We start from the raw sequence: 28,000 nt of genomic DNA, 5'->3' as shown, positions 1-28,000 counted from the left end.
AACAACAAATTCTGAGATTTAGTTCATTTATTTAAAAAAAAAAGAGTAAAGAACGTTTTTGTCTCTCCTGAACCATTGGCTGCGACTTCTGCTGCATCGCCCCCACAGCTCTCCCTAAAAATAAATAAATAAAATCAATTTTGAACCTTAATAAATGGCAAAAGTATATTTTAATGACTTGCAGACTCACGTTTTCTCTCCATGCGTTGGATCAGCAGCAGAAACGTGAACGTTAGGGGTGATCCAGGTGTCACCCCGTCAGACATCAGTCTCTATTTCAGCTGCAAACAAACAAACAGTTACTAAACTGACAGTAAAATGCACAACGGTTTCAAGGGTTTATCTCAGTGCTTCTCAAATAGTGGGGCGGCACGATGCGATGCCGGGGGGGGGGGGGGGGGGGGTAGCGGTTTAAGGCACAGGTAATATCGGCAATTGCTCGGGGCACAAAAGGGGTTGCGGTGACAACGGCTCAGTGCTTGGAAAAAGATCTGGTCCACTATTGGTTTCCTATTATCTGTTATATCACAGAGTTTGTAACAGCCTGAAACTGAACTGCTGTCCCTGGAGATACTCCCGTCTTCAATCACACGCCGCTGCGTGTGTGAGAAGGAGACGGGAGGGGAGGGATAGTGGGCTCAGGCTGCAAGGTGAACTGCGCACGTGGAGCGCTGCCTCTGTTGCGCAACACCAGGGTCATCGTGTGCCTTTAGATTACTCAGCTCATGCTAATAATGTCATTCTTTATTAACCATTGTAGACATTTTGATGACTTGTCTTTATTTTCCATCAATGTTTTCTTTGTCTGCCTGTTTAGTTGGTGTCAGTATTTGACAAAGACAGCAGGTAATGCAGTAAAACAGCTGCACTTTTTGAGATAATACATAAACAATCGATCATTTAGGGAAACATTTTCCTTTTCCTAGGAAAAGGATTTATTCCTAGGAATAAAAATAATTGAGAAGCACTGGTGTATCTGAACATGAGGTCACGTTTACCAGTGCAGTTCGTCAGAGTGATGGCTCACCCTCCTTGGATTGGCTGAAGCTCCTGCGGTGAGAAACAAACAATGAGATCCTGGCAGAGGATTGGTTGGTAGTTCAAATATAAAGCTATTTTTAGACACTGTTGTTGGCTGAATGGTTGCGTATGCTGTGCGTGTGTGAGGAATAATGCTGGATGTTCAAAACAAATGGTATGAGGTTATGTGAACATGCACCATCTGTAAACTAGGGTGCCTTAATGTGCTGTATGGTGTTTTAGTGTTTTGGATGTAGGAAACTGCAGACAACAGCGGTCAAATCTGTTGAAACCCTCAGTGGATACATGTGAAACTTCAACCTGACAGAGGGTTTTCTATCAACCCACACAGAGCTGCGGCACAACCTCACAGAGGAAGAGTCACATGATTGTCACGTTCAGTGTCAGTATTTCAGACATTGGGCCATTTCAACAGGGTTTCTGGCATCACACTAAAAAATTTCAAGTTAAAATAAAAGGTGGCCAATCGAGGCTTAGACGATTTTAGGAAATGGATCACAGTGCAGAAAGTTACGTCAGGGTCTTCTGCCTCAAGGTAAGCCACATCACATTACCTCACAGTAACACCAATACAGCATGTGGTTTGCGCAAAAGACGGGTTGCTCAATGATGTTACACAGCAGGTATGTGTAACAAAAAGAAAACATACCAGAAGGGGTGTTATAGATTCAGAAGAGAGGGAAAGAAAGAACTACAAAACTGTTAGTGGCAAGAAGAAGTAGTTCATTCACTTAACACTAACTACTGCTTTCACTTGTTGAAAGGCTGCAGGCAAACCCAACTGTTTTGCATCAATTTAAGGCATTCTTATTCAGCTTTAAGGAAACAAGAAACGGCTGAACTCTACTCAAGAGGCAATTCCTTTCCCATGTCACCAGTTAGTCATGAATAAAATACATTAGACAACAATGTTCATTCTCTGACAAAAAGTCAGACTGTATGCAAAAGGTGCAACAAGACCATGCCAGTTCCTGGCTTTACTCTGACGACTCCAGTCTTTAGATGTTATTTCAAGGCCAAGATCTCTGTTTAGTAGTTTTTAAAACAGGAGGGATTGCTGATGTTTGGGCCAAAACTTAAATTTTACATTGCACTGACAGTTTAACAATGTTGTACGGTGATTCCAGAAAATGAAAAAAATAAAAATGAAAATATATATCAATTCCTTTTAAACGCATTTAAGAACCCACTCCAACGAAAATATTGTTTTTGGTTTTAAAATATTATTGCATTTTTCTCATGATGAAGAGGATACATAAAGAAAAATAAGAATATGGGTGTATTCAGACTGTAAAAATCCTTTGTTCTGGATCGAGTCCTGACCTTGTGTTTGGTCTGTATTCAGACTGGCATCAAGGGGCCCATTCTAAAGCTTGTAAACAAAACTACATGGCCAATGATCTTGTCAGTCATTGGCCAGGAACTATGAGGGCTGGTCAAAGCAATGAGAAAGACGGACATGCTGCGCTATACAACTGACAGATTTTTTTTTTAAAATTTGGCTTAAAACGGCATCATCGTAATTTAGGGGCACTGGAAACGATTTTGCAGTAGATCATAATGATCATTTGAAAATGATGGTTGGAGTGGGACCTGAGGGTAACCCAAAATCAAAAAAGGTGGCTTTTAGGTGAACAGTAGATTAAAAAACACTACTATTAAAGCAAAGTAAAAAATTAAAAAATTAATACAAATCAAAGTATGCGCTTTAATTTCATGTTTGTGTTATTAAAAACTAATAGTTACAATATTTCCATGAAACTAAGAAGGGGCTGAAATATTCAGTTTGTAGTGATGACCAAAAATATCAGTCAGTCTTTGGCAGATCAATGTTTATCATTGAGTGTTCACGACAAACAACCAAAAGTATAAAGCCCGCTCAAAATTGTAAGATATCATTTTGAATGAAAGTGCAGACAAAGTCTTTCAGCACAGAAATGAACAGAAAGGTTTTAACCGAAGTTGCACAGCACGATGACCACAACCGGCTACAGCCAAGAACAGCAGCAGAGAAACTCTGCAGTACCTGGAGGCATCAGTGGTGAACAGGAGGTGGACCACACAGAGGTGGGCTGCTCTGTTAAATGGTCAGGGCAAAAAGGACTTTCCTCAGGGGGGTGGATATTAAACAAAATTACTAAAAACAGAAAAATACCCACTACAATCCATTATTGTTCTGACAAGACACAATAAAAAGTGCAACTAAAAACTACCTTTACAGCTGCAGCAACAAAACCTATGCCCTTAATGAAGACTTTGGATTAGTAAATGTTTTAAAAAATACTATAACATATATGATCGCAAAATAGTTTCAAATCTAAATAAACCATTTATATCGATACTGGAAAATACCATTTAGATTGAGGCAAGGTAGGTTTATTTTATTATAATGTAAAACGAACAAGTGCATCATAGTGGACAACACGCATGATGGCAGCAAAAACGATCAATCCATCTTTACAGTCCAATGTGTAAAAACACTTTGAATTTAGAAAAGACAAGTGACCATATAGTGTGGTAGAATGTTGTAATAATGTTCCCTTTGATTTATTTTGATGTGGAAAAACAGCAGTATAAACTTGTTTGTTTTTACACACATTTAATTTACACTTGTTTATCTTGCAAGAAATATGAGGAACCTACAATGTTCAGTATCCAGGTATTTATCTGTGACTCAGTGGTGGCAGTTTTGGCTAAGAGATTTCCTGGATCCATTTTAGGGCAGTCATATCGGATCGAATCGGATAGTTCAAAATGAACAAATAGCCTATGAATCGCATCTGCAACCGCAAATTACCTTATGAATCAAACTATCTAAATTATTAAACCACTGCACACTTGTGATAAACTCCATGAACAATTCCTACATGCTGCTGCAAAGGGGACAGAGTGTATGAACGTTCAAAAATCTAGGCACACTTGGCGGTATGCAAACATCCACGATTTTTGTGAATAATAAAATTCTGTGCATAAACAAAATCTGCCTTTTTAATGTATAAGAACTTATATTTTGGCAAACTATAGCCATGTTTTTTGCTTTACTTTGTAATGACAAAACAGGGCATAAAAAGCTTTATCTGCTGCTACTTTGTGTGTTAAGGTGGTAGAGTTTTATGGAGCAAAAAGCAAACACAAATTTAGAGTTTTCGGCAAAAGCCGACTTTCAGTATAAAAGCTGGGAAAATCATTTTACATGGAAACTTTAAAACTTTTGTTTGGGCAAATTTACGGTCTTTAAAAACACGTTTAACATTTTTATAAATTCTAAAAACAATGAAATGTCGCTAAAAATATTTTTTAAGGTTGGATTTTCTTTTTTTTGAAGATTACAGTTATTTAATAACTGAGTGCAAGTTCTTGTCCCTTGCTGCCCTGAAAAGATATGATTGTCTCTGTTAGTTCCATACAAATGTCTCCATACAAATGGTCCAAAGTTAAGAACTTCGGCAAATAAACTTCTCTGGCGTTTCAAACCTTAAGAGATGTTAACCATTTATGAGTTCTGCTTGTTCCATATAGAGACCAGAAGTATGACAAACACTCACACAATTCAAAGGCTACACACAGCAGCACGTTCACCCACTCGAGTAGATTCATGAACAGAGTTCTACACTGTGATGCCATTTTTTGAAAGTGTGATGCCAGAAACCCTGCGTGCGTCACCCAGCAGCGGCATGTACAGAGAGGACAGAGCAGAACTGAGTGAAGGTTAACGGTTCATCTTGTATTATAAACATGGAGGGGACACTTACCTTAAATGTTCAGTGGATCTGTGTAAGCATACCTCTGGCTGTAGTGCAAACATGTCCAGGCTTTACTGTCCACTGACTTCTGCAGAACTACTCATCGTCAATGCAACCCAAGTGCAGAGAAGAGCATCTACTGGGACTGGGGCAGCTCGTCTGCGACAAGCTGGCTGACAGCAGCTAACGTATCCCATGTAGCCAAAGACAAACACTGAGCCACTCAGACACAACACACCATCTGCTCTTCAAAACAGGAGAGCTCTCGCCACCATTTCTTTGGGGTGGGGGCGTAGAGGAACTTTCTGCCATTAGGCTTGGGAGTCTCCCAAAGGAAAGGACTGATATCATCTTGTACTTTATCTTACAGGGGCACAGTCATCCATGTAGGTCAAGGATTGGTGTACACCGTAATTTCTGTGGCGAGGTGTGACACAGCATTGGTTAACCATAAGCACAAATTTTACCACTTCTTTAAGAACACCAAGTGCCAACAACTGATACGTAATGATGCCAGTAATTGGCCCATTCAGTGGATTGAGGATCTGAAGCTGCTAAAGAAAAAAAGAATGGCTTTCACTTTTTATGCTCCTATACTTTCAAGTGTAACTCAGCTAAAGATGCCATTAAAAATGGTTATATTGAAAGTATTTTTGAAATCCCTCAATGAGAACGTTGTACTGTGCAGTACAGGATTGAGGTGTGGTCTGGATGCACTTGTGGAAATGTTACCATTTTACACCCTCTTTGGTGCAATGAAAATTAATATATTTTATAAAAATAAAATAAAAAAAATCATGCATCTTTATTTATTTTAATTTGTAGATGAAAAGCATCAAGCTTTCTCTACATGAACATAGTCAATTTGCGATAATTAACTCCATTAGAAAAACTAGTCATTTATTAATATTTTTGTTTTTCTTCTTAACTGAAAAAAAGACATCTTATGCTGAAGGAGGATGTCATAACTTTCAAGGTGACTTCTAAAAGCAAAATCCCTGGGTTTTGTGATCAATTGCAGTAACTTGTCACCTTGCATGCACATATGAACTTTTCTTGGAATAAATATGGTGTGCAGAGAAAATCTGAATTTGAAAATCCACACACATGTTGTATTCTAACATCTGGTATTTAAGAGCTAACATGCTAAAAAGACTTTATAAAATGCATTTTAGGTGGACAAATATATTTTTATTTTCTTCAAAATTTTAGACTATATGTACAATTAAATCATTTGTTTTAAGAAATTAATGTCATGGCATCTAGTGAGTCAAATATGCTTAGTATGTTTGTAACTAATAAATAATTTGGCAATCATTCAAATTACTCTTGAAAATGTATGTTTCAATACTAGCCTTTGACATTTTAGGCTTTACTAGGAAAGAAATGTAGAATACAGTGCACCAATCTATATATTCAACTACATTTGTTTATTTTTTTGCATCTGTATAAACTGATGCAACTGAGGAGCAAAAAATTTGGTCAAAATGGAATTCTCCCCTTACCCCTACGGCTTCTCCCTAGCCCTACACTAAGTCCTCCAAATGGACAGTTGTAAAAAAACAAACAAAAAAAAACAAGTGTCTTCGAGTTTGGATGTTACTCCCACTCGATGACGTTATCATTAGTCGCCAGTCAGCTGCCAGCGCTCGGAAAAAAATAAAAACATCGCTTTTATAAATGCGGAAGGTCATGCTAAAACAAAAAGTCGTTACTTACATATAAAGAAATTTGAAATGCATTTGAAGAAAAAAGCTCCTCCGCGGCACATCACGACGTGGCATCCCCTTGCGGCGGAGGTCTCTGCATCTCTCCGCCACGAGGGTTAGCCCTTAAAAAACTATGACAACCCTACCCCTCCAACTGCCACTAGAATTAGGGGTAGAGAGAAGCCGTAGGGGTAGGGGAAGATTTCGGGTTTTACCTTTGAATTGCCACAGTAAAAAAAAAAAAAAAAAACTTAAATAGGCTGAGCTGAGACCTGTGGAAACGGTAGAAAAAGTAACCGTCAGACAGCAGAATTATTATTTAAGAACCTAGAGATGAGCTGAACACAACTAATGCCTACTTCTCTTAATCGTTTACAAATGTACAACCCCTAACCTAAAAACCTGAATTGAATAAACAGTACTTGACTATTAAAGTCCCTACATGACAGGACATCATGTGCAACATTTTAATGAAGGTTACATTTTAAATTAAAAAGCTAATGTAGTTTAGACCCCAGGTTTAACTGATAAACAAACCACCAAGTTTTTATACTGCAGTTGATGCAAATTTTCAAAGATGTGCCAACACACCCTCTGTTTCTAAGAACATAAAACTGACAGCTTTCTTATGCCTTCAGCTCACATATACTAATTGCTGTAGTTCAGCAGACATCCACAAAGTGGTGTATCACTAGACGTCTGTTGTGGCATTTAAACATAATTGATTACCAATGTGTTCAGATTTAAAGAGACTGGACATCTATGTCAAGATGTTGCCACTTTAGTCATCAGTGGTAAAGAACAATTCAAGCCATGCAGCCCATCAACCAAATTACATAAAGGACTTAAATGGTCTTTGAGGACTACAGTTTCAAGGGGAAAAATATCCAATTGTGCTCCAACAGGAGCAACAGACTGTCTTGATTAGGAAAGTTCCGTTTCATAGTCCAACATCAATAAAGGTGGTCACACCTGTTAAGAAAACAGAAATTGTATACAAACAGCAACAAACAGACATAACATTACAGTATTTTAAGCAAAAAAAAATGATTTAGTCATTTTTATATACCAAGCCTAAACTAAAAAGGACAAAAACTAAATGGGTTCAAAGTGTAGAAAAAAAACAATCCTCGTTCACTGTTTAGACATACCTGGATCCTTGTGTTGTCCACTAACTACTATGAAAAAGTCCTTCTCAAACTTAGAAATGTATTCTTGACTAAAGGGATTTTGTTCAGACACTGGTTACTGAGAAGATTTTTTGTTGCTAGTGGTAACATCTTTATAACATAAAAACATACTGTACTGCTCTTTTCGGACCATAAGACGCACTGGAAGATAAGTGGGCTCATAGGGCGTATCAGGCAAAACAGAACATTCATTTTATCCAGAATACAAAGCGGGGTCATAAGGCAGGTCAGATGAGTCAGATGAGCTGATGGCAAAGTTTTTAAGTTTTTAACAAACTTTTGTTGTGGTTCATGTGCGCCTTATCTGCAGAAAGCAACCTTTGCAGAGAGTATAACACAAAAGATGAATTGAACAGTAGAAAACAATACATTAACTTTAGTTCATTATGTTGAAGCACAGTATGTATTCCTCCGCAAGGTTTCAGACTACAGTGACTTAATGCACCAACATTCCATCAAGTGGGCAGTATCGTAGTGTTAAGACTAGAGCTGTGACGGTGTGGAATTTTTGATCACCGCTGTGATGAAGCAGCAATAATTAAGGCGTCGCAGATGAATACAATGGAAATGGGGGTGCACGTTAATGTTTGGTGTTACGAAGTGAAGGAGAACAGTGATAAAAGGTTTCCCCCAGAAGAATGGTGATTGATTCCTTATTATTTCACTTTAATATTATTAACCCGCTCTGGAGTATTATTCCCCCCTCCAAAAAAGTCCAGTTTCAGCGAGGACCTTCACGGGGTGACGATGTTTCCAGCCGCACTAAATAAGTAGTGCAAAGTTCCAATGGAGTGCTCTTGGCGCATACAGATAAATATTTTCTTGCCCCTTTTGACAGAAAAGGGAATTGAACCCGATTATCCCTCCACCAGGCAAGCGGATCAGATGCCGAGTGCAGATCGAGGGCTTCCTGCTGCAAAAATTTTTAGTTTAGTGTCTGTTCGGATTCTTTTTGGACTGTTTTAGTTACGCTATTGTCTTTTATGCCCGTGTTTGTGTGTATTTAATTTAACATGATCTGTAAACATTACAAGTACTGAAACATGGCAAGCAGTTAATTAAAAATCCGACACACAGAAAAATCCCCCATAATGTTAAAAGGACTGTCCCTCCCTTGCGCATGAGGATGCAGGTCTTTTCCCCCAGAAGCACTTGAAGTTTGAACATAGGACTTGCGGAAAAAGTAAATTATTTGCAAAGATGAATGTGTTTATTATAGTTCAAATCACACACCACATGCAGTCCTTAACATTCAAAAAGAAACTCATCACCGCGGTGTGATCATGTCATTAGCGCGGTGATGAGGTTATCGTCACACCCCTAATTAAGACAGAAGTTCCTTGTTCCGGCCAGAATTGTAATTTGGTCCGAATTGAGTACTGAACCTTGCACTCTGTCTGTATGCAGACTGACGTCTACCAAATATTGCTACCCAAAACTAAAGCCTGTACACAAAACCACATACCTAAAGATATCTTTAGTCATTGGCCAGGGCAAAGCAATGAGAGACAGAAGAAGTCCTAAGCCTTGCAATCCCTCTCAAAGTAGTACACTTATTCAAATTTTATATTTCACTGACCAATTTTGAACGTCTGTATCAACATCAGGTACAACACTTTACTTTGGTACGGCGGAGGCATGCTGCAAGATGGTTATCGAGGAGGCGTTGAGACAGGTACGATGATAAGCGTTTTTGACATTTAGATTACCAGGAAAACAGCGTGAGAATAAATGTGTCTCATGTTGAGTTGTTTTAACGAGCTTGCAGCCATCTGGCCAAATTTAAATGAGTTGCTGTGTCTCATTGTTGTTTTACATTTGTCCGCGGCTCATCTGTTGCTTCATTAATAATTTGTGTACAACTTTCTTTTACCATCCTGTGATGACCGGGTACGGTGGCAGTTTTGGTCCAGTTTTTCCACTCCGAGCATGCAGCCCACTCTGACTGTGGAATCTTAAGAGAACCAAAGCTGATTCCAATTGGAAACAAACTTCAAAAGATGGGTCTTAGAAGTCCTAGACCAGAATCTACTTGGGTATATTTAGACTGAAAATTTGTCTCCGATTATTGAGGGAGAACAAACTCTGGTTAACTTTAAGTACCCTACAAGCTCTAGAAAAACATTGGGAGAGACTTCGCATACCACCGAAAATTGGTTTGAGGTCAGTGAACACAACTGTAATTCAAACGATGCATGGGGTATTAAGGCGTTTCATTCACTTTTGAAAAATTGTTATATTTTAGGTGCGTCTTATAGTCCAAAAAATACAGTACGTCATAAAGAGTTGTTTTCTTTGACGCATTCAGCTTCATGTTTTATCTTTCACTTATATTTCAGCTTTGGTCTCCATGGTAATCACTGTTGCCAATTGTACAGGCATCAATGAAAAGTAAACTTGACTTTAATTGAACAACAAAAGCAAAATGTCTCGAATGAATTACCATCCAGCCTTTCTGAATGATATGCAACTTGATTGACATCAGAAGACATTACGTCAATAAAATCAATCCAGTTCATCGCTGTTTTATGTTAACTGCTGAAGTCAAGATTTACAGATCAGCTCAAATCCTAAATTCTGCTCAATGTTTGGTTTCTATAGCAAAGATGGCTCAAGTGTTTTCAGCCTTACATTTCTCACACCGTAAGAGAAGAAGCTGTGTGAGAACAACTGATGGAATAAAGTTTCTTGATAGAGGACTGTATTACTGTCACAGCCAAACTGTAAATATGTTGTTAAAAGGGCGTAACTTTACACAAGATCCATGGATTCTGTATTACGATGTCCGCCAACACAAGAGGAATTGATCCCAAAATGCATCAGCATATAATTCCCCACTGAATTGTTTGCACTTAATATGGTAGCTTGACAGGTAGCTACCAACATGTGTCATCCTCTATGAGACCCTTCCAAAGGCCCCCCCCACCCCAAGTAAAATCTTAATTTTTCCCATTAAGGTTCGTCTCAGAAATATATTAATATTTAGCGGAGGGGTGTCAAACTCATTTTAACCGAGGGCCACATCAACATAGTGTCTCTCCTCAAAGGGCCAGATATAACTTATACATGTAACTAAATGTAATGAAAATGAATGTAACTACTCCTTAATGTTAAATTACTCATTTATCTATTTATTATAACTTTTTAAAGTGACAATTACAGTTGCATAGAAAACATATGTTTGCTTGTTACTTTAGCATAAATCCTTTTACGCTTGATTCTGTCAGGTTAGGTTATATGGACAGTGTTTAATTTCTAATGTATATTTCTCATATTTCAAGTCTGATTACCCCTAGATATAAACAAATGCACACCAATTTTTATTATTACTTAAAAACTTTTATGCTCTCACGGGCCACATGAAAGGACATGAAGGGCCGCATTTGGCCCCCGGGCCTTGAGTTTGACACGTGTGATTTAGCGGAATGCTAATGAAACATACTTGTGTTTTTGTAGCCCATCTTGTGATTATTCACGCTCTACACTGAAACTATTGAATCATCTCCACAAATGTATTTTCCTTCATTAGCTCAATTATTCCTACATCCGGTCAACATCAGCACAACTCTCTCCACAGTCAAGCTGGTCAGACCTGTTAAAGAGAAAATTTACATAACAAAAGTGACATTGACGTGGATCACAAAGTGGTGATGGGTACTTCTGAGATGAGTTTTTTATGTCTTGGTCCACTAAAAGCTTTTTTTCTCCTGGAGTCTGTCCTAAGACTCTATATTCAATTTGATTACAAAAAAGTCAAATTAGTTGCCATTGTACAAAATTTTATTAATTTTGTTTTTATAAATGGTTTATGAGAACATAAATCTCAACCAAACTAAGTTTTAAACTGGATAAAAATACCAAGTTTAAATGAATATTTCTGATTGTATTTATAAATCTTTCACCGTTTAAACAAAACAATATGAAATTGTAAATATGAAATTTTACTTTAAAAATGAAAATAAAAAAACAGCAGAATCCTTAAACAAGACCAAATGGCATATTTGTTTTTGCTACATACAGGGCACCGTCTTCATGCTTTTCAGTGTGCAGGACGACTTCTCACCTTTACCTGCTTGTCCGCTTTGTTGATGATCTCTAGACCCTCCTGGTCTCTATCTGTGCCGTGATCATAACTTTCCCCCATTCCTCTCCAGCCCCCACAGTGCCACGACCACAGCACACATCATAGACATTCAAACATGGTAAAAACTTAAAACATAGAGATAGTCCTGCTTCTCATTCATTTGTGATCCAATCATCTCTACCATGGATCTTAGACTGATCCAAGTTCAATCCTCCTTTGCAAAATACAGTGCAAATTATAGACACCGGATAGCTTAAAAAAAAAGAAGAAAAAAGAATTGCATCAAGCAAACTTACCAAATATTCATGTCTAAGTTTGTAGGACTTATTACGGGTTATCCATCATTCTCAAGATTCAGAGACTTCTCTCCAGTCATAGATAAGTAGGCAAAATTGCCATTACCCAGGATATATTTCTGAAATGTCAGATACTCACACAATAGTACTGGGTTCACAAATGACTAATTTGAATTATTTACAATGAAACTCAGTTTAATATTGAGTTTTCCATCCAATTTCTGCTATGAAATAATGTGGTTTCAAACGGAACTAGTTTTTGGGGATATTTTTAACCAACAAGTTGCATTTAAACAAATCTCTTCATGGATTTAATGAGAACACATTTTCAAGTATAGATCAATCAAATAAGCTAATAGACAGAAAACTGGCACAAATTACTGGTTTTCCTCCAATGTTCATCACAAAACAAAAAGAATAAGCTTTTCTTAAGTCGTTTTCCTACAAAACAAGGTTTTATTCCACTAAATGTAACATTTATGTCATGTTCAACGTGATGACAGCTCATCAGGGAAAAGCTTCAATGCTCTACTTTAGTTAGAAAATAAACCACCTTTCCCATCACAGACATTTTTGCACCCTGGAAGGAGATGCTAAAAAAAGAAAAAAGAAAAAATAGTTTTGCGGCTGGTTTACAAAGAACATCCTCCATGCTGCAAAATTTTAAATGAGAAATTATTTAAAATTTCTCCATATAAATCTGTGAACCTTTGACAGGCCAAACGCAAATACAAATCTGTCAAGTTTACATATCGGACTGCATTTAATTATGATATCGATATTTTGTAGTCTGAACAGGTTAAAGCCATTTATTTTGGAGATGGTACACAATAACACCAAGAATAAATAAATAGATAACACCCAGCCAATGCGCTAAGTCCGCACATGGTTGCTGCTGGTTTTATTCTTGTCATACAAGGCTGGGGACCAAAGCGAGGCAATCTTGATCATATCTGGTGATTCCTGTGTTGGAAGAAAATTGTTAATCTAATGCTTTTTCAGTATGCAGTATTCGCTTTGTTTGTTCCTGTATATAATACAATTTGATAATTTAAGTCCCTGTTTGCATACCAAAACACTTGAGCTTTGTCAAGTCATCGACCCTCTTTATTTTATGTTAACATTATACCTTCACATTTTGTTAAAGTTTCTTGAATGCTGGGAAATATTAAAATTCGTTAGGTTATCATCTATTATTATAAGAAGTGGATTGAGGAAACCAATACATTGAGCTTAAAGAAATCCTTAAAGAAGCTTAAATCTACATTTTCTTTTGTATTGGAGCTGCTTTTTGATTGCAGTATTCCTGTATCACTACAGAATGCAGTATTTATCAAGGATTTGATGAATTTATAAGAAAGGGTTACTCCCAGGGATGGGTAACGTTTGGCTTTCATCTGGTGCCAGTGCTAAACCAGAACTTTTGAAACGATTTTGGTGCTTCAAAAAATTTTTTTTCCAATAAACATGCACATTTTGTCCCAATAACATTTAGATGTGACAATGAAACATCACAAGGTGAAGGACAGCGTTTAAATTTGCCTAAGATCCTTTAATTTTTTTTTTTCTTACAGTCTGCACAACAGCGCAGTGTCTCCGTTTACACACAATGGAGTAATCATTTAATTCACTGCTCATTGCCATAACAATCTTTGTAGTGTTTTACAAGTCACTCTTATCCATTAGTTGCTTATTTTGAATCCTTAGCTGTGAATTACAGCTAAACTTTCAGTTTTCTTATCTTCTGCATTCTGACTGAAATTCAACGCACCCTACTGCCTTCACTAATTCTAGTGAGCCCACCAACAATTGCTTGAAAGGAAAAAATATTACTTCGAATTGTCTAACAAAACCGAAAAGAGCAGGTCTGAAACGAGGCACCAAAAAACAAGTTTTTAATAATATCCTGGTCGTATCATTGACATCGGTACTGGTGACATTTATCCACCAAGTTTCAGTACCCATCCCTTGTTAATCCAGAGCCGCATGGTAGATTACTGTATTCTGTGTGCAGAGATAAAGGTATTCAGAGGAAATTATTTTGATTGTCAAGAGTTTTGACCGTAATCCTTTAATATAAAATCTTGATGCAGAATCTGATTGTTTTTGGTGCCAGAAGGCCTCGAGCAGCCAATACAAATGTAAAAAATTAGTCAGCATTAATCGGACAAAATGTTATAATGTTGCAATCTATTTTCTTATTTTGTCTAGTGAAACAAGTCTTGAATTGGATAAAAAATAAGGCCATGACCATAACCATAATTGGCTCAAGTTTACTTATGAAAGTTAATTCTATAATAGTTCTGATATGTGATCAAAATGCAAATAGCAAGAGGGGTTAAAAAAAAAAATCAAAATTTATTGGACGAAAAAACAAAAGCATTCTGTTACATCTTTAGGTGTTTTTATGCATTTCATAAGAAATGTTTTGGTAATTAAAAATGTACAATTCAGGAATAAAGGTTATTGGTCCGTCCTGATGGAATCAGTGTGTCTTTATTGTAACACATGCTTTAACTCCAGATATCGGGCACAAAACAAAGCCATGAGCGGTTCAGAAAGGTTACATTATCACTTTACGATGACTCACAGCACATTACATCTAGGAACGAAAAAGGTACATCGTCAAAAAAATTGTCACACCTAAGTGACATCTACTCCCACACCAATAATAAAAATGAAGAAAAAAGTATGTCCCATAAAAATTAGTAAATTGCTTGGCTAAAACGATGCAACACTTCGAACTTAAATACAAGAAATAGGACCCAGCATGGTCATTTGGAGAAATTTTATGAATGATCCTGCGTGTAGACAGCGCTTAAAAACGGGGCTTCTTAATTGGGCCGTCAAACTCCTCACGAACTCTGCCATACCCAGCAGTGCCGGGACCCATTCCCCTCTGAGCGCTCTGGGCAAAGCGCTCATTGAGCTGATAGATAGTGGGGGGATTTTAAAGATATAGAAGAGGGATATGGTATGAGTTGAGTGCAGATGCACACAGTTCATGTCCATGTAGAAGAGGTGTATAAAACGTAAGGCCACAATGATGGTTTGCGACATTGTGGGCAGGTTTACAAAACAACCAGCAGGAGACACATCCGTAGAAAACGTTCGTTCCAATAGAAGGTCCACAGGTGCCACAGGTTACATACGGAAAAGGAAGAGAGGGTAATGGTTTCGTTAGTCAGTGCCTACCTGTCATGGTCTGTGTTGCAGTGCATGCCAATATTTCCTTTGAGTGTCTTTAAAGTTCTTTCAGTTCAACTTTAGACTATGTTGACTATTCATTGATATATCCACAAGGTATATGTGAATGCATTTACAAAAAAAGATTCTCTTTATCAACTGAATAGTGACGGTCACCATGTGAAGAAGAAAAAACTGCATAGTCAAAGAAACGGCTAAATTGTACAGTTCTGAGATTGAGTCTTCGAAGCGGCTGTAAAAGATCCATCCACTGAAACTTAGGAGATGCACCAATATGACTTAATGTAATGATTATTTTAGGAATTTAATAAAATATATTTCCAACTAGTTGCTGCAAAATGGTGGCGCAGCACTTTTCATCAAAAAATACACTGATTTAAAAGGCAAACTGCTTCAGGATTAATAACACTGTAAAGGCGGTGGGGGTTACACCAACACTGTATGGCAATATTTTCTTTTTACAAATTGGCCAATAAATTAAACAGAAAAGTCATCATATAGAATACCTTTATTTAGATTGTACCCAGTTCACACAGAACATGATTTGCGCATCAAGCTTGCAGCGGCCTCTTCTGTTTTGACGGACAAAAGATTCACTGTTCGACCGCTGTCCAAAAGTGTGTTAAAAAATAAATCTGACACTCCTGTGTCAAAATTCCTCCTCGTGACGGAGGATTGTTTTTGCCTTAAGTGCTTTATGTAAGACATCAAAGAAGTTAAAAGAGCAAGTTTGATTTAATTATTATTACTGTATAAAGGCCCGTACACACCGGGACAAATTTCGCGCGCGAGTTTCGCCGACGTTTAACGCCACGTGACTAAACAAAGGGCACCAATGAGAGTGTGCACACCGACGCGAAAAAACGCCACGCATGAAAAAAAAAAAAAAAAATCGCCTGGGTGTGAACACGAAAAACATGGCGAAAAACGCTGGCGAATAACACCTGGCGAATATTCGTCCCGGTGTGTACGGGTCTTAAGGCTTTCAGCTGAACTTTCGTCCATCTGTGGCCCAGTTTGACAACTTGCTTCGAATTAGTTTGAGGAAAAAAAGGAATAAAATTAGAGGAATTTTTTTTTTAATTGTCTCGATACAAAGTAAAAAAAGTCAGGAAATTCAGGAGGAGTGTAAACACCAATGATCAGCTTCTCATCCACGAAAAAGCTTCTCCTCCAACTTCCCCCAACTCTAGGCTGCGACAAAGTTCAGATATTTAAACTGCACCACCAGAATTTTCACTGGGACCGTGGTTTAAAAACGGGACACACCTGCTGCACAAATCAAGTTCAGTGTGAACATAACTTTAGACTGAAATATTTAACAAACAAACAAATGCTTCAAATAAACCAGACGAGTCATATTTTCCAAACAGAAATTAGATTGTGGCTCTCGTACGTTTTGGGCATTCAATATGACAAGTTTGCAACTAAAACATTAGCGTTGTCAGATAAACACACTTCTCTTTTCCTACAATTTTAAACCTTAAAATAAATAAATAAAGACGATTCAAACTTCCAAGTACTACCCTTAATTATCAGTCCCCAAAATTCCAGGAAGTTGAACTGACAAATCAGACAACTTTAGCGCAAGGTTTGATTGTGACCTCCATAATAAACCTATATCCCTGTGTGGCATTGTACTACAAGCCCAAAGAAAGATGCCAGTTCTGGTTGTAGCAAAATACACAAAGACTTTTGAGTTGTTAAAGCCTGTAGTGGGCAATGAAAAAAAATCTAAATAAAAAAAATTATGTGAGCACAAGGAAAATCCTTCATGGCTCATCAATTCAACTGAGACATTATCGGTGCATCTCCAAGTTATCTTGGTAAAACCATTATGTTTATATAACTCAAATATGGCTGAAACAAAAAAACCTAGCCAAGGTCAGAGATCGTCCAAAGGCAACACCTCCTATATTTAAAAGCACAATTTGAGAGTATTTTGTAAAATTATATTGATATTTGAATATGAATATAAAAGCAAAAAAGTGCACATCTGCATCTTTTAGTGTTATCACAAAAAAGTAGAATTTCTGCTTGAAACAGTAATTCAGAAAAAAAGCTTGTCAATATTTAATATCATGATAGAAAATGTACCAGAACCAAGTCAGAAATTGGCCTGTCACACACTGGTTCACTGCTTTGCCATCCCCCATTGATCAATCGAATTTAAATAACACTTTCCATTTAAAAGGTGTGATCCATCAAACTGCACTAAAAACATAACAACTGTTCAGTTACAGTAAAGATGCTGATGAGGAAAATGTGTAGACAATCAAGAACAGCACTGTCCGAGGTCTCAAAAATCCTCACAATGAGAGCATTACACTATTGTCCTTATTCCACTCAAAAACACAGCTTGTTTGTGTTCATTATAGTAAGTAAAGCTTTACCGAAAAAAAGGATGCGAAGTGGAGGTATAGTATAGGAACTATATAAAAACTCAACCGTGACAAGAAAACACTTGAAACAGTTGACCATCCAGAAAAGGTGCCTGTCCAGCTCATGGGACAGGTCTTGCAATGGCACTCTGCTGAACAAACACCATGATAAGAGGTCAACGAGTACAGCTTAAGCATCACAAGACAAACTAGTTAGCATTGTCTGTTGATTTAGTGCAGTTTGACAGTTTTGTAGAAATTCTAAACCAGGGGGCATGGCATGGCGTAATGTTCATGAGACAAGTGAATGTTGAACACATTCAACAACCAGCATGGCCTTCCAAAGACAGATGTTAATGCTCCTCCTGCTAGGCCAGCAGACCACCACCAACTCCACGTCTTTTAACCAAAAGGAAAGCCAGGGCATGAATGGACTAAAGTCTTCCCAGGTTGGGATACGTTACCATTTCGTTGGCCATCAATCCTCCTGAAGACGATCCCATGCCCTGCTGAGCGTCAAAGCCAAGCCCGCTCATTGGGAAGTTCTGGCTGGATCCACCAAAAGAAATGTCTAACAAAGGAAAGTAAAAAATAATAATTTAAAAAAATTAAACACTATGAACAGTCTCAAACCTACCAAACAAATAAATCCAATAGAAAATTGGCTCTAGAAAAGTTTTGAACTAGTTGCAGCAGTGCAATGTAAGTTGCACCCGCATTTTTAACCACACTGCAATTTAAAACCAGATTTTCACTTTTTATTCTTAAATTGCTGCTGCCTGCTGCTGATAAAGAGAGGGCTCTTGGGAAAGGAATTTATCAAATGTATTGCATTGAAGTTTTTGAGAGTTTAGGTAAAAATTATACTATAAACAGTCACAAATTCACTTTTGCAAGCCATAGTCTTCCATTCGGCAAGGACTACGGTGGCGCAGAAACTTCCAGCGGTTTACAACGAAAATCTGTCCATCGTCCGCTCCCACTACGGTAAAAAACACATCCAGCCCGGCCACATCAACACGAATGAGGTTCCGCTCACTTTTGACATCCCGATGAGTCACACTGTCGAATTGCAGACACAGTTTCACGAAGACTGGGAGGAAACGTCGGGCAAGTTACGCCACAGCTTGTGTGTAGATGCTTGGGTTAACGTGTCTGTTGGCATCATTCATGAGGAGCCGCATGGCAACGAGAGCTGACAATGATGGCGTGTTTGTTATAAATTTAGCCCAGCTGTTCATTTTAGATACAGAAGATGAGGACTTTGATGGATTCTTGGATCCTGATTGATGACTAAAAAAATAAAAATACGCCTCAAAACCCAGAGCGCCTTTTGCATGTGTTAAATACAGAAAAGGCACCCATAACTGAAAATGCGCCCAATAACTCAATGGGCCCTATGGTCGTGAAAAAACGATATAAACACCTTATAAACAGTGCATAGCGGTATTTGAACAAAGAAAACTGCACACGCCACTTTTCTACATTTAGAGGAAATTGTAGGGATTTTTCATGTCTGAATTTCTCTCAGCTTTTGACGTATACAGGAACATCAAGACCCCGGCCAACCAGAGGTGGCCTTGCACCTTTCACCATCTGGTTAATACCACAAAATGGACCTAATGCATGTTTGTTGTTGAACCACACACAATAGACTAGGGGTGTGCCAAAATATCGATATGGCAATATATCGCGATATTTAGTCCCGCGATTGATTCTCGAGACGTCTTCGTCAAGTATCGACCTTTTATTTACGTGTAAAGACCCTGTAAAACGTTATATTAACCATCCTTTGGTAAGACAATTCTTTGGAGGGTCGATAGGGGGCGCTCGTTGCGAGATTGGCTGTTGCGGGCAGACGAAGAAGAACACACATTCAAACAAAGATGGCGGGGGGAAAAACAATGAGAAGCGAAAGCAGCAACGTAAAAGACGCGCTGGCAGCATGGAAGCTGCATCAACGGAGTTGTGTGAGAAAGCTGTGGCTGTTGCTGGCCTGAAGCCGACACAGCCCAGCGCGGATACTTTTTTCCAGACGAAGCTACCGCCGTCTTCTGCGAGACAAAGCACCGGCAATAACAAACGCAAAACAAAACGGGAGGTGGAGAACGAGGGATTTCGGTTTTTATTGAATGCATTAGAGCCACGCTTTGACATTTCCTCTCGGAAATACTGAAAAAAGGATCCCTGCACTGTACGGCCAGACCAAAGTTACGGTTGAGATGGAAACGGAAGAAAGAGAGGCATCCCTGCCCATAGACCCCTTTCTCCTCTAAGCAGCGGTAGACGAGCAGCTTGACGCTAAAAAGCCTGTGGTTCTGAAGAAAAACATGAAGATTTAAACATACATCGCATGCAGCTTTTCCCCAATCGTGTTTGTGGATGCACTTTAAGTTCTTCATGTATTTTATCCCTGGTCATTTATTTTGAAAGCAGTTTATGTATTAAATAACTTAAAGGAAAGTTCCTAGCTACTTGATTTTTATTTTTCTGGGAGAATTTTATTCTTGTTTACACCACATTTGCACTAAATGGTGTCATTTATTTTTAACAAAGACAATATAATTTGTTCACAGAATTAATATCTGATTAACAGCTATTTCTTTTAAATTAAGCAATGGCTTTGGTTTTGTTTTTCAAAAGTTAATACCAATGTGCCTGGCATCTACTTGACTTATTCATTTTTTATCCTGTTTACAGCAATTTTGTACTAAATAATGGCACTGCTGTTCATGATCCCTATCGTTTAAACCAAATTTTAGAGATATTTCCAAATGAAAATTGTCATTGTTTGTCAAAGAGAGAGTATTACTGATTTCAGCAATGTTACACAAAAGTCTGTTATTCATTACACCAAATAGGACACAAGTTGTTTATCATCATTGTGTTGAAAAAATAAATGGGGAAATATTTTCCAAAAAACAATTTTTCAAGTTCTTCTTTCTTAAAGTTTGATATATCGTGAGTTGTTAGAGACAAGATATATCGATTATCACAATATCGCCATATCGTGATAGTATCGTTATCGTGAGCAATGTATCGCAAATCGTATTGTAAGGTACCCAGTGATTCCCAGCCCTACAATAGACACACTCATTCAGTCGCAGAGCAGCTGGGCACACTTGAGGGACCAGAGAACTTTTTCTTTCTGACCATAGAAAAAATTGGTCATACTTACAGCCCTGAGATTTTTAACTTAATAGCCATTTTACAAATTAATTTTGTCCAGAAAGGCAGTCTCTAAAACCTTAGCTACAGAGTTAATGTAACATTTGTGTCCCGCTGGGATAGTCTGCAAACTCCATTGTAAAAGGCAGAGAACAGAGAAAAAAATTACTTCAACTTTGGGCTAGGTTATTAATAGTTCCGACCAAAAAGGTCAATATGCTTATCCCATTGACTGTATAAGAGAGTTGGACAGAGTGAGCGTGATGTCACCCATAGAAAACTGCTTACGTCGGGCTCCAGCAAAATGATGCAAAAGCGGTCTCCATTTTGCATGATACAGACACTGCCATTTGGAGCCAGACAAAGTTAGTAAGCAGTGATTGGTCCAAGTCTGTCTGAATCAACATTTCTTTGGCAGCTACTGTCGCCAATGAGTAGTGAGCTTGTTGGAGGTCCACATCACTTCCACTGAAAGTGGGTTCTGGAGAATCTGTCAGACATTTCTTACGTTTGAGGTGGGGACCAGAGAGCACCACATGCTTTTGTTGTAGAATCTAATTAGCATGTTTAACCTGAATAACTTAAACTACTGGGGAAAAAAATGAAGAACACATTACAAAAAATGCTACAGAGCAAGAATGGTTATTCTGACAAACAGACTAGCAGTCATTGCTGTTTATTTCTCCATAGAAATCCGGTTCTGGCTTCCTGGAGCCAGCAGTTACTTTCTATTTGGAACCTGAAGGGTGAGGGGTTACTCAATCCAGTTTCCTCATACAGTCAGAGGCATCTCCTTGACACAAAACACCACAAAAATGTGAATGAAAAATCATCTTCGACTGACCTCCCATGCCCAGAGCTCCAGCGGAATGCATTCTCATCTCCCTGTCCCTCTGCAAATAATCAGCAAAAGTTCATTAGCATACATTGCATGACATACAGTTTGCCTTTTTATCAAAATATTCACACAAAGCCAAGTTTAGATCAAACTCACATCTATAAAGTTGCCCATCCTGTAGTTTTCTTCACGGCGGCGCATCTGGTCTTCCATATCCCTCTTTCGCAGCATTTCTTCTTCACGTCTGCGACGTTCTTCCTCTTGTCTAATACAGAAAAAAAGATGTTATTGCACTGTTTCCATAAAACAGAGATCAGACTGAATTTCATTCAATATCTGTATACCGCTTGGATACCAGACGAGATGCAATATTGTTAGGAATAATTAGAAACAGAATAGTTAAGAAACTCCCTTTTAATTTTATTACACTAACTTTTACTTTTTATTACACTAATGGTTTAAATTTGATTCACCATGTATTATCATCTCAAAATTATATCACTTTTGAAGAAAGCACAACCAAGACTATTGTCTCATAACATTCCTCATCCTCGCTTTTCAACTTTGTGTGTGCTGGTGTATGTGCTCTGGTCTGTGATAACCTCAGAGAGATCTGACACTTGAAGCTCCCTGACCTTCGAACATCTAGCCTGCAACAACCTGTGGGTGGGATTTTCACACCACTGTCCATCTGAAGATCTTTGAATATGCAAATGCAGGGTTTATATATCAAGCCCATTTTCCTGTTTTCTTTGTTCGGACTTTGATGCAGCAACCTGTTCATCTGTCTGTAAACCTTCGTACAAATTTGTGCTTCTTGTGCGGAGTTACCTACACTAAAGATAAGTAACTGTCTCTGAGTCATTATTCATTAATTTCTGTGTGCAGGAAACTGAGAGGGAACGAACCTATTTTACCTATTAACAGGCCTGTTTACAATTTCCAGTTTCCCCACAAATATTGTATTACTTTATTTACCCTGGATTATAAAGGATTCAAAAGTTGACCTCTGTGAAACCGAATACCAACCTGAGCTGCATCTCTTTTCTCTTCTGCATTTCCTGGTTGTGCATCTCTTCCATACGTCTTAGTTCTTCCTGACGCCTCAGCAATTCTGAAAAAACAGATAATCAAAATATCTTACAATTTAGCTACAATAAAAAAGGTTCACCCTTAAAAATCTTAGCTACAAACAATTTTTTACTAGCCACATGTAGAAGTGGTTACAGATCTACCAACTTCTTTCTAATACCAGCAAATCACAAGAACACACCTTGACGCAGGAGATTAGCCTGGTGCTCATGGTAGGCATCCTCCATCTCACTCTCCAGCTTTTCACGAGCCTCACGCATGTTTTTCTCCACCTGCTGCCTTTGCTGTTTCTCCATCTCATCAAGGGATTTCCAGCGTTTGGCATACTCAAACTCAAAAGTACCAGGTCGAGCAAAGCGAGGTGGTTCTTCACGAGCTCTGAAGATAAAATATTAGATGTTAATTAAAGTACCGTATTTTCACGACTTAAAAGACTGAAATTTTCTCCAGACTGTGGGGGCGCCTTATGAGGCGGGGCTCCTAATGTGTTGTTAGGGGGCGCAGAAAAAGGACGTGCGCTACTCAAAGAAAGCATAACATGAGTGTTACTTCTCTTCACAGCTCCCAAACTCATTGTGTGGAAATCAACACTTCCCATGAGTCTTAGTAGCTATAGGCAGGGCTAAGGCCCAGGTCCCCACAATGTTGTTTGCAAAATGGGTGAAGCTAGGGCTGCACGATATGAGGGAAAACTCGCGATATGCGATATTGGTGATTAATATTGCGATAACGATATAATTTGCGGTATATAAACAAATATCAAACCAACCAAAAACATCATTTCCATTTCAATGCAACAGTATAAAAATTATACTCCAAATGACCCTTGTCGACATAGGAGGCAAACATCAAACATAAAAGGGCTCATCTGATTGATCAACAACGTAAACGGGTCCTTCTGATTGGTTAAATGCATAAAGGGATTCATTTCATTTATTCAATATTTCAAGCTGCCATGAGTTTATTTTAGCACATTTAACCCTCGTGCTATCTTAGATGACCCCACCTTTACATTGACGTGTTCTCCCTACAATGACAAAGGTGGATAAAGGTGAAAAGATTTCATGTAATCCATGGACACCAGTGAAGATCACAAATCATTGAAGAAAAAAGGTTCAGAGCACTGTCTAGTGGGTCTAGATGACCCCACTCCCAATGTTAAAGTGCCTAGGATAGCACAAGGGTCAAGGTAACCATTTATTGTGATTTTCGCCGTCTTTTGCGGTATGCAAATTGCACAGCTTGATGTCGCGATAACGATAAATTTGCGGTATATTGTGCAGGCCTAGCTGAAGCCATATTTGCACTGCAGCTATCAGCTTTCAGGAAAAATAAAAAATAAACCAAAACTAACTTAGACTTGCTCCCACTGTTTTGTTTTTTTTTTTAAAAAAACACACACTGAGTGTTTGTGTATGTGCGTAAGCCTGTATTTTTCGCCAGTGCATATAGGTGTGTGAGCATTCAGGTTGTGTTACTCAGTTAGGGAGTACAGTAAATAAAAAAAATAAAAAAAGGTTTCCTCTCAAGAACAGAGAGTGGTTATTCTATCAACCCACTCTGGAGGCTCAGAGGGTCCGAAGGGGCGTTAACATGCCCGCGCCTTAACACCTTTAGTATGTGTCAAAGAATGAAAAATCCCCCGTAACTGGGACCACGCCCAATGACCCGGTGTGCCCTATGGTCGTGAAGATCCGGAAATTGCAGATGGTCTGAGAGAACTATGAAAAATTGAAGGCATCCAGACAAAATAAACCCAACTTATTCTTACCTACATAGCACAAATGGGTCATTTCCATAAACACAGTCTGGTCTGGCTAAAGATCGTAAAACCCAGTGAAAACACCAATAAGACTGGCAGCCTGGGTTTGAAAAACAGCGCGAGATAGCAGTATGTATTGTTTTGCCAGTTTGAATGTTGAAGGAAAAAAATAATGAAAGAGCCCCCAAAAAAGAGCAAGAAAAGTCAGAATGGTCGACAGATAAACTGCTTTAAAGCCTTATTTTGAGGGCACTCATTTCAGATTTATTTTAATCAACTTGCAATAGAACATAATGCATTGCACACAATAAATTCTGTTGTGGATGCACAGTAAATTAAATGTGCATTTTTAACTTTAAAAATAGAAAATACTGAGAACTTGTCATAAAATCACATGTTTAACTAATCTGTCGAAATCAATACACCCTTAAAAAAACATTTAAAATGAAATAAGATATTTGTAAATTAAGTGCTGCTTACGCTTGATATTTTGGGTTCTTTTGGGCCAGTTTCTCTGGAAGACCGTCTTCTGTATCATACTGCTCCAGAGGCTCGACCACAACAGGGCGAGGCGACCTAGAAAGAAGTCAAATAGATATATTGTTCCAAGACTACTTTCATTTTCGGGGCAACTTGTGGTCAAGCTAAATGTAAAGCTTACGAAGTGAGAAGGAAAACACCCTCGTTGCAACGATCCAGGGCCTTTCTGGCAGCCACTCTGGAGGAAAACTCCACAATCCCCTTACATGTGGACCGCCCACGGTCATCCACAATGACGATGGCTCGCTCAACCATTCCAAACTGGGAGAAGGCTTCCTCCAGGAGCTCGTTGGACACAAACGGAGAAAGATTTTTCACAGACAGCGCTGCGGAGTGGGTGGCAAATCTAACACGCAGGGGTCTGTTTTTCATCGGGATGTCATCCAGCTCTGCTTTTGCAATCTCTGCCAATGCTCGTGACTCCTGTGAGACATTAGGACAAACCATTAGCTTCAGGTTTAATTTAATTTACATATATATATAGCAATGCAAGATGCAATCAATTAAATATTGAAATGGATAAACTGTTTAGAAAATTAAAACTTACCAGTCGAATAAAGCCAAAACCTTTGGCTTTGTTGATGAAAACTTCAGAGGGCTCTCCATATTTTGCGAACATCTTCTTAAAGTCTTCTTCAGTTATGTCATTGGGCAGATTTCCAACAAACAGGCGGCATCTTTGTGAATAGGTCTTCTCTCCAGGTTTCAGAAGCATGGACAGGGTTGCCTTGAACGTCTGATTAAATAGTAGAGCGAATAAAAATATCATTCAACAATCCTGTAATATTTACTGTTGGAGTAAAAGATTTTTTATCCAATTTATACCTATACCACAGAGTTGTTACATATACAAAAGAAATCACTAATCTAGTTCTGCAAAAGCGTGATTGTTTTCTTTAAAAATCTAGTTATATATCTCAACATTCACGCTCTTATTGCAAAACGTTAGGCATAAAGTGCAAAAAAAGATCAATAACCAAAAACACCTTTTAAAACGAAAGACAACATGGCCGCCGTCTTTAACAAAGCGTGTTACGGGGAGTTGGATTTGCTGCACCGAATGTGCCGATGGTAGGTGACTAAGTAGGTCGTCGGGCGCGACACACAGAGGCATAAAGGTCTGCTACTAACTCCGCCCGTGTGGACATGATTGCGTTTAAAACCGAGCGCACTTTTAGTGGTTTTAAATTGGATCTAGAAAAATATTACCAAAGAGAGGACTGGAAATTACAGTAAATATGGAGAGAGAGAACGGGGCATACCTTTTCCGCTCCACCGTCCAGGTCGGTCGTGCTGCCTTTAGAAGGAGCCTCCTTTGACTGATTTGGTTCTGGTTTAATTGGAGGCGACTGAAAACCTCCCTTTGGGCCGTGTGGGGGACCGGACCTTTGGATCTGTGGCCCACCGCTAAACCTGCTCTGATGCGGTCCAGATTTCTGGCCCTGCTGGGGTCCACCAGGCCGGGGACTTTGCTGCTGACCGGGTCTCTGACCCTGTTGGGGTCCGGGCTTTGGGTTCTGCTGGGGGACGGGTCTCTGACCCTGAATGCCAGGTTTTGGACTCTGCTGAGGAGGACCGGGTCTTTGGCCTTGCGGAGGAGGTCCAGACTTAAGGTTCTGCTGAGGTCCGGGTTTGGGAACCGGCTGAGGAGTGGGTTTTGGACTTTGTTGAGGACCAGGCTTGGGGCCCTGTTGTGAAGCCTGATTCTGCTGCGGTCCGCTAGCATTTCCAGCCGCTGGTTTGGGCTGCTGGTTTGGTTCCGTCGGTTTCGGCTGAGAGGAAGATGTATCGGATTTCGGTGGTGCCGACTGGACGTTGGGCTGAGCCCCTGGAGTGCTTACTTTCTGTTGCTCCTGCTGGTTTTGTATCTGTTCCGCAGGCTTCTGCTGCTGAGCCGGGCCTTTCATCGTGAGTGCTGGGCCTGGAGTTGGTGTAGGAGCAGCGGGGGTCGACTGTTGCGGCTTAGGGGGGTTGTTTTTCGGTCCTTGGTTTGGCCGGTTGTTGTAGTTATTGTTGTTGTGTCCTCTCCGATTCTGGTTTGGATGCTGGAAAGGATGGCTCCGGAAATGTGGGTTTCCCATTAGGCCACCACGCATAGGACCGATAGGCCCACCGCCTCTTCGCTGCTGGAAATGGTTCATTCCAAGGCCGCCGCGATTATTGTTGAACCGAGACATAATACGGAATCGATGGTACCTATCAACGCAGTGAAATATGGAAATATATTTATCAAAAACGAACTTTCGTGAGGATGCGTACACTGTCAAAATGGCGACTAACGGTCGGACAAAAACGAATGCTTTTTTTCGTGAGAAGAGGAAGTTAACTCCGCCCAGTCTCAGCACCACCCGGCGCCGCTGATTGGTCCTTCACGTAAGGGGTGGGCTCAAAACAAAGATCAACTATTCTGTGCAAATTAGTGAATTCGTACAAAGTCTTTTTGAGAAATTTTTCCATTTTAAGATTAGATAGATAAATTAGGTATTTTAAAGCAGTTTTTATTTACAGCCACTAAATACTGTACATATTTTAACTGACTGCTTTGCAAGCCACCATTTTTCTCTGAATATCTGAGAAGCCCTTGGCTGCAGTTGAAATAACCAGCTGCTATTGTTAAATGAATTTAATCTTTTATTAATGTGAATAAGTGAGCAATGAAGTACTTCCTGCAATCATCTTACCTCAGATTTACCATCTTTTTTTCTAAAATGATATCAGTAGATGCAACAACCCACAGATTTCACATTGTTCAGCTGTAGATGAATTATTTTTGTGGTACATATTTGTCCCCTTTTTCTTACTGATAAACACCATACACATAAACTAAATAGAAACTATAGAAAGATGTATGCCTGGAGATAAAGCATAAAATATATTCACAAAGGACAACCAAGTCTCGATAAATGTCAAGAGATAATTACTAAAAGTTTAATCAAAAAACGATTGGAA

The 28,000-nt window shown here is 38.9% G+C and overlaps 1 protein-coding gene across 2 annotated transcripts; it reads right to left on the bottom strand.

The window, feature by feature from the left end:
• Positions 1–9: 9 nt before the first annotated feature.
• sfpq (splicing factor proline/glutamine-rich) lies at positions 10–27,437 on the bottom strand. 2 transcript variants are annotated; one of them, XR_909597.4, is made up of 12 exons: positions 26,314–27,437; positions 25,599–25,787; positions 25,173–25,474; positions 24,992–25,087; positions 22,931–23,127; positions 22,687–22,771; positions 21,814–21,922; positions 21,664–21,712; positions 18,116–18,222; positions 999–1,050; positions 191–281; positions 10–114 (listed from the first exon to the last, which is right to left on the bottom strand). XR_909597.4 is itself a non-coding variant. In XM_004074074.5 (10 exons), exons 1-10 carry the CDS (start codon positions 27,226–27,228, stop codon positions 14,882–14,884), a joined length of 2,160 nt encoding a protein of 719 aa, XP_004074122.1. In that variant the 5' UTR covers positions 27,229–27,437; the 3' UTR covers positions 14,541–14,881. The 2 variants fall into 2 exon arrangements, 1 of the variants encoding a protein (XP_004074122.1); XM_004074074.5 differs by lacking the exons at positions 10–114; positions 191–281; positions 999–1,050 and adding an exon at positions 14,541–14,992.
• Positions 27,438–28,000: the final 563 nt, after the last annotated feature.

This window comes from Oryzias latipes, chromosome 11 (genome assembly GCF_053564925.1).
Source record: "Oryzias latipes strain Hd-rR chromosome 11, Olatipes_Hd-rR_3.1".
NCBI lineage: Eukaryota > Metazoa > Chordata > Actinopteri > Beloniformes > Adrianichthyidae > Oryzias > Oryzias latipes.
The sequence above is the reverse complement of the archived record's forward strand: the minus strand, read 5'-3'. Positions and strand labels throughout refer to the sequence as shown.

Coding starts and splice junctions, on each gene's coding strand:
- sfpq (XM_004074074.5), bottom strand. CDS start 27,228: ATGTCTCGGTTCAACAATAATCGCGGCGGCCTTGGAATGAACCATTTC. Junction 25,088..25,172: donor GGTGTTTTCCTTCTCACTTC/GTAAGCTTTACA, acceptor ACTTCTTTCTAG/GTCGCCTCGCCCTGTTGTGG. Junction 21,923..22,686: donor AGAAAAGAGATGCAGCTCAG/GTTGGTATTCGG, acceptor TTTCTGTATTAG/ACAAGAGGAAGAACGTCGCA.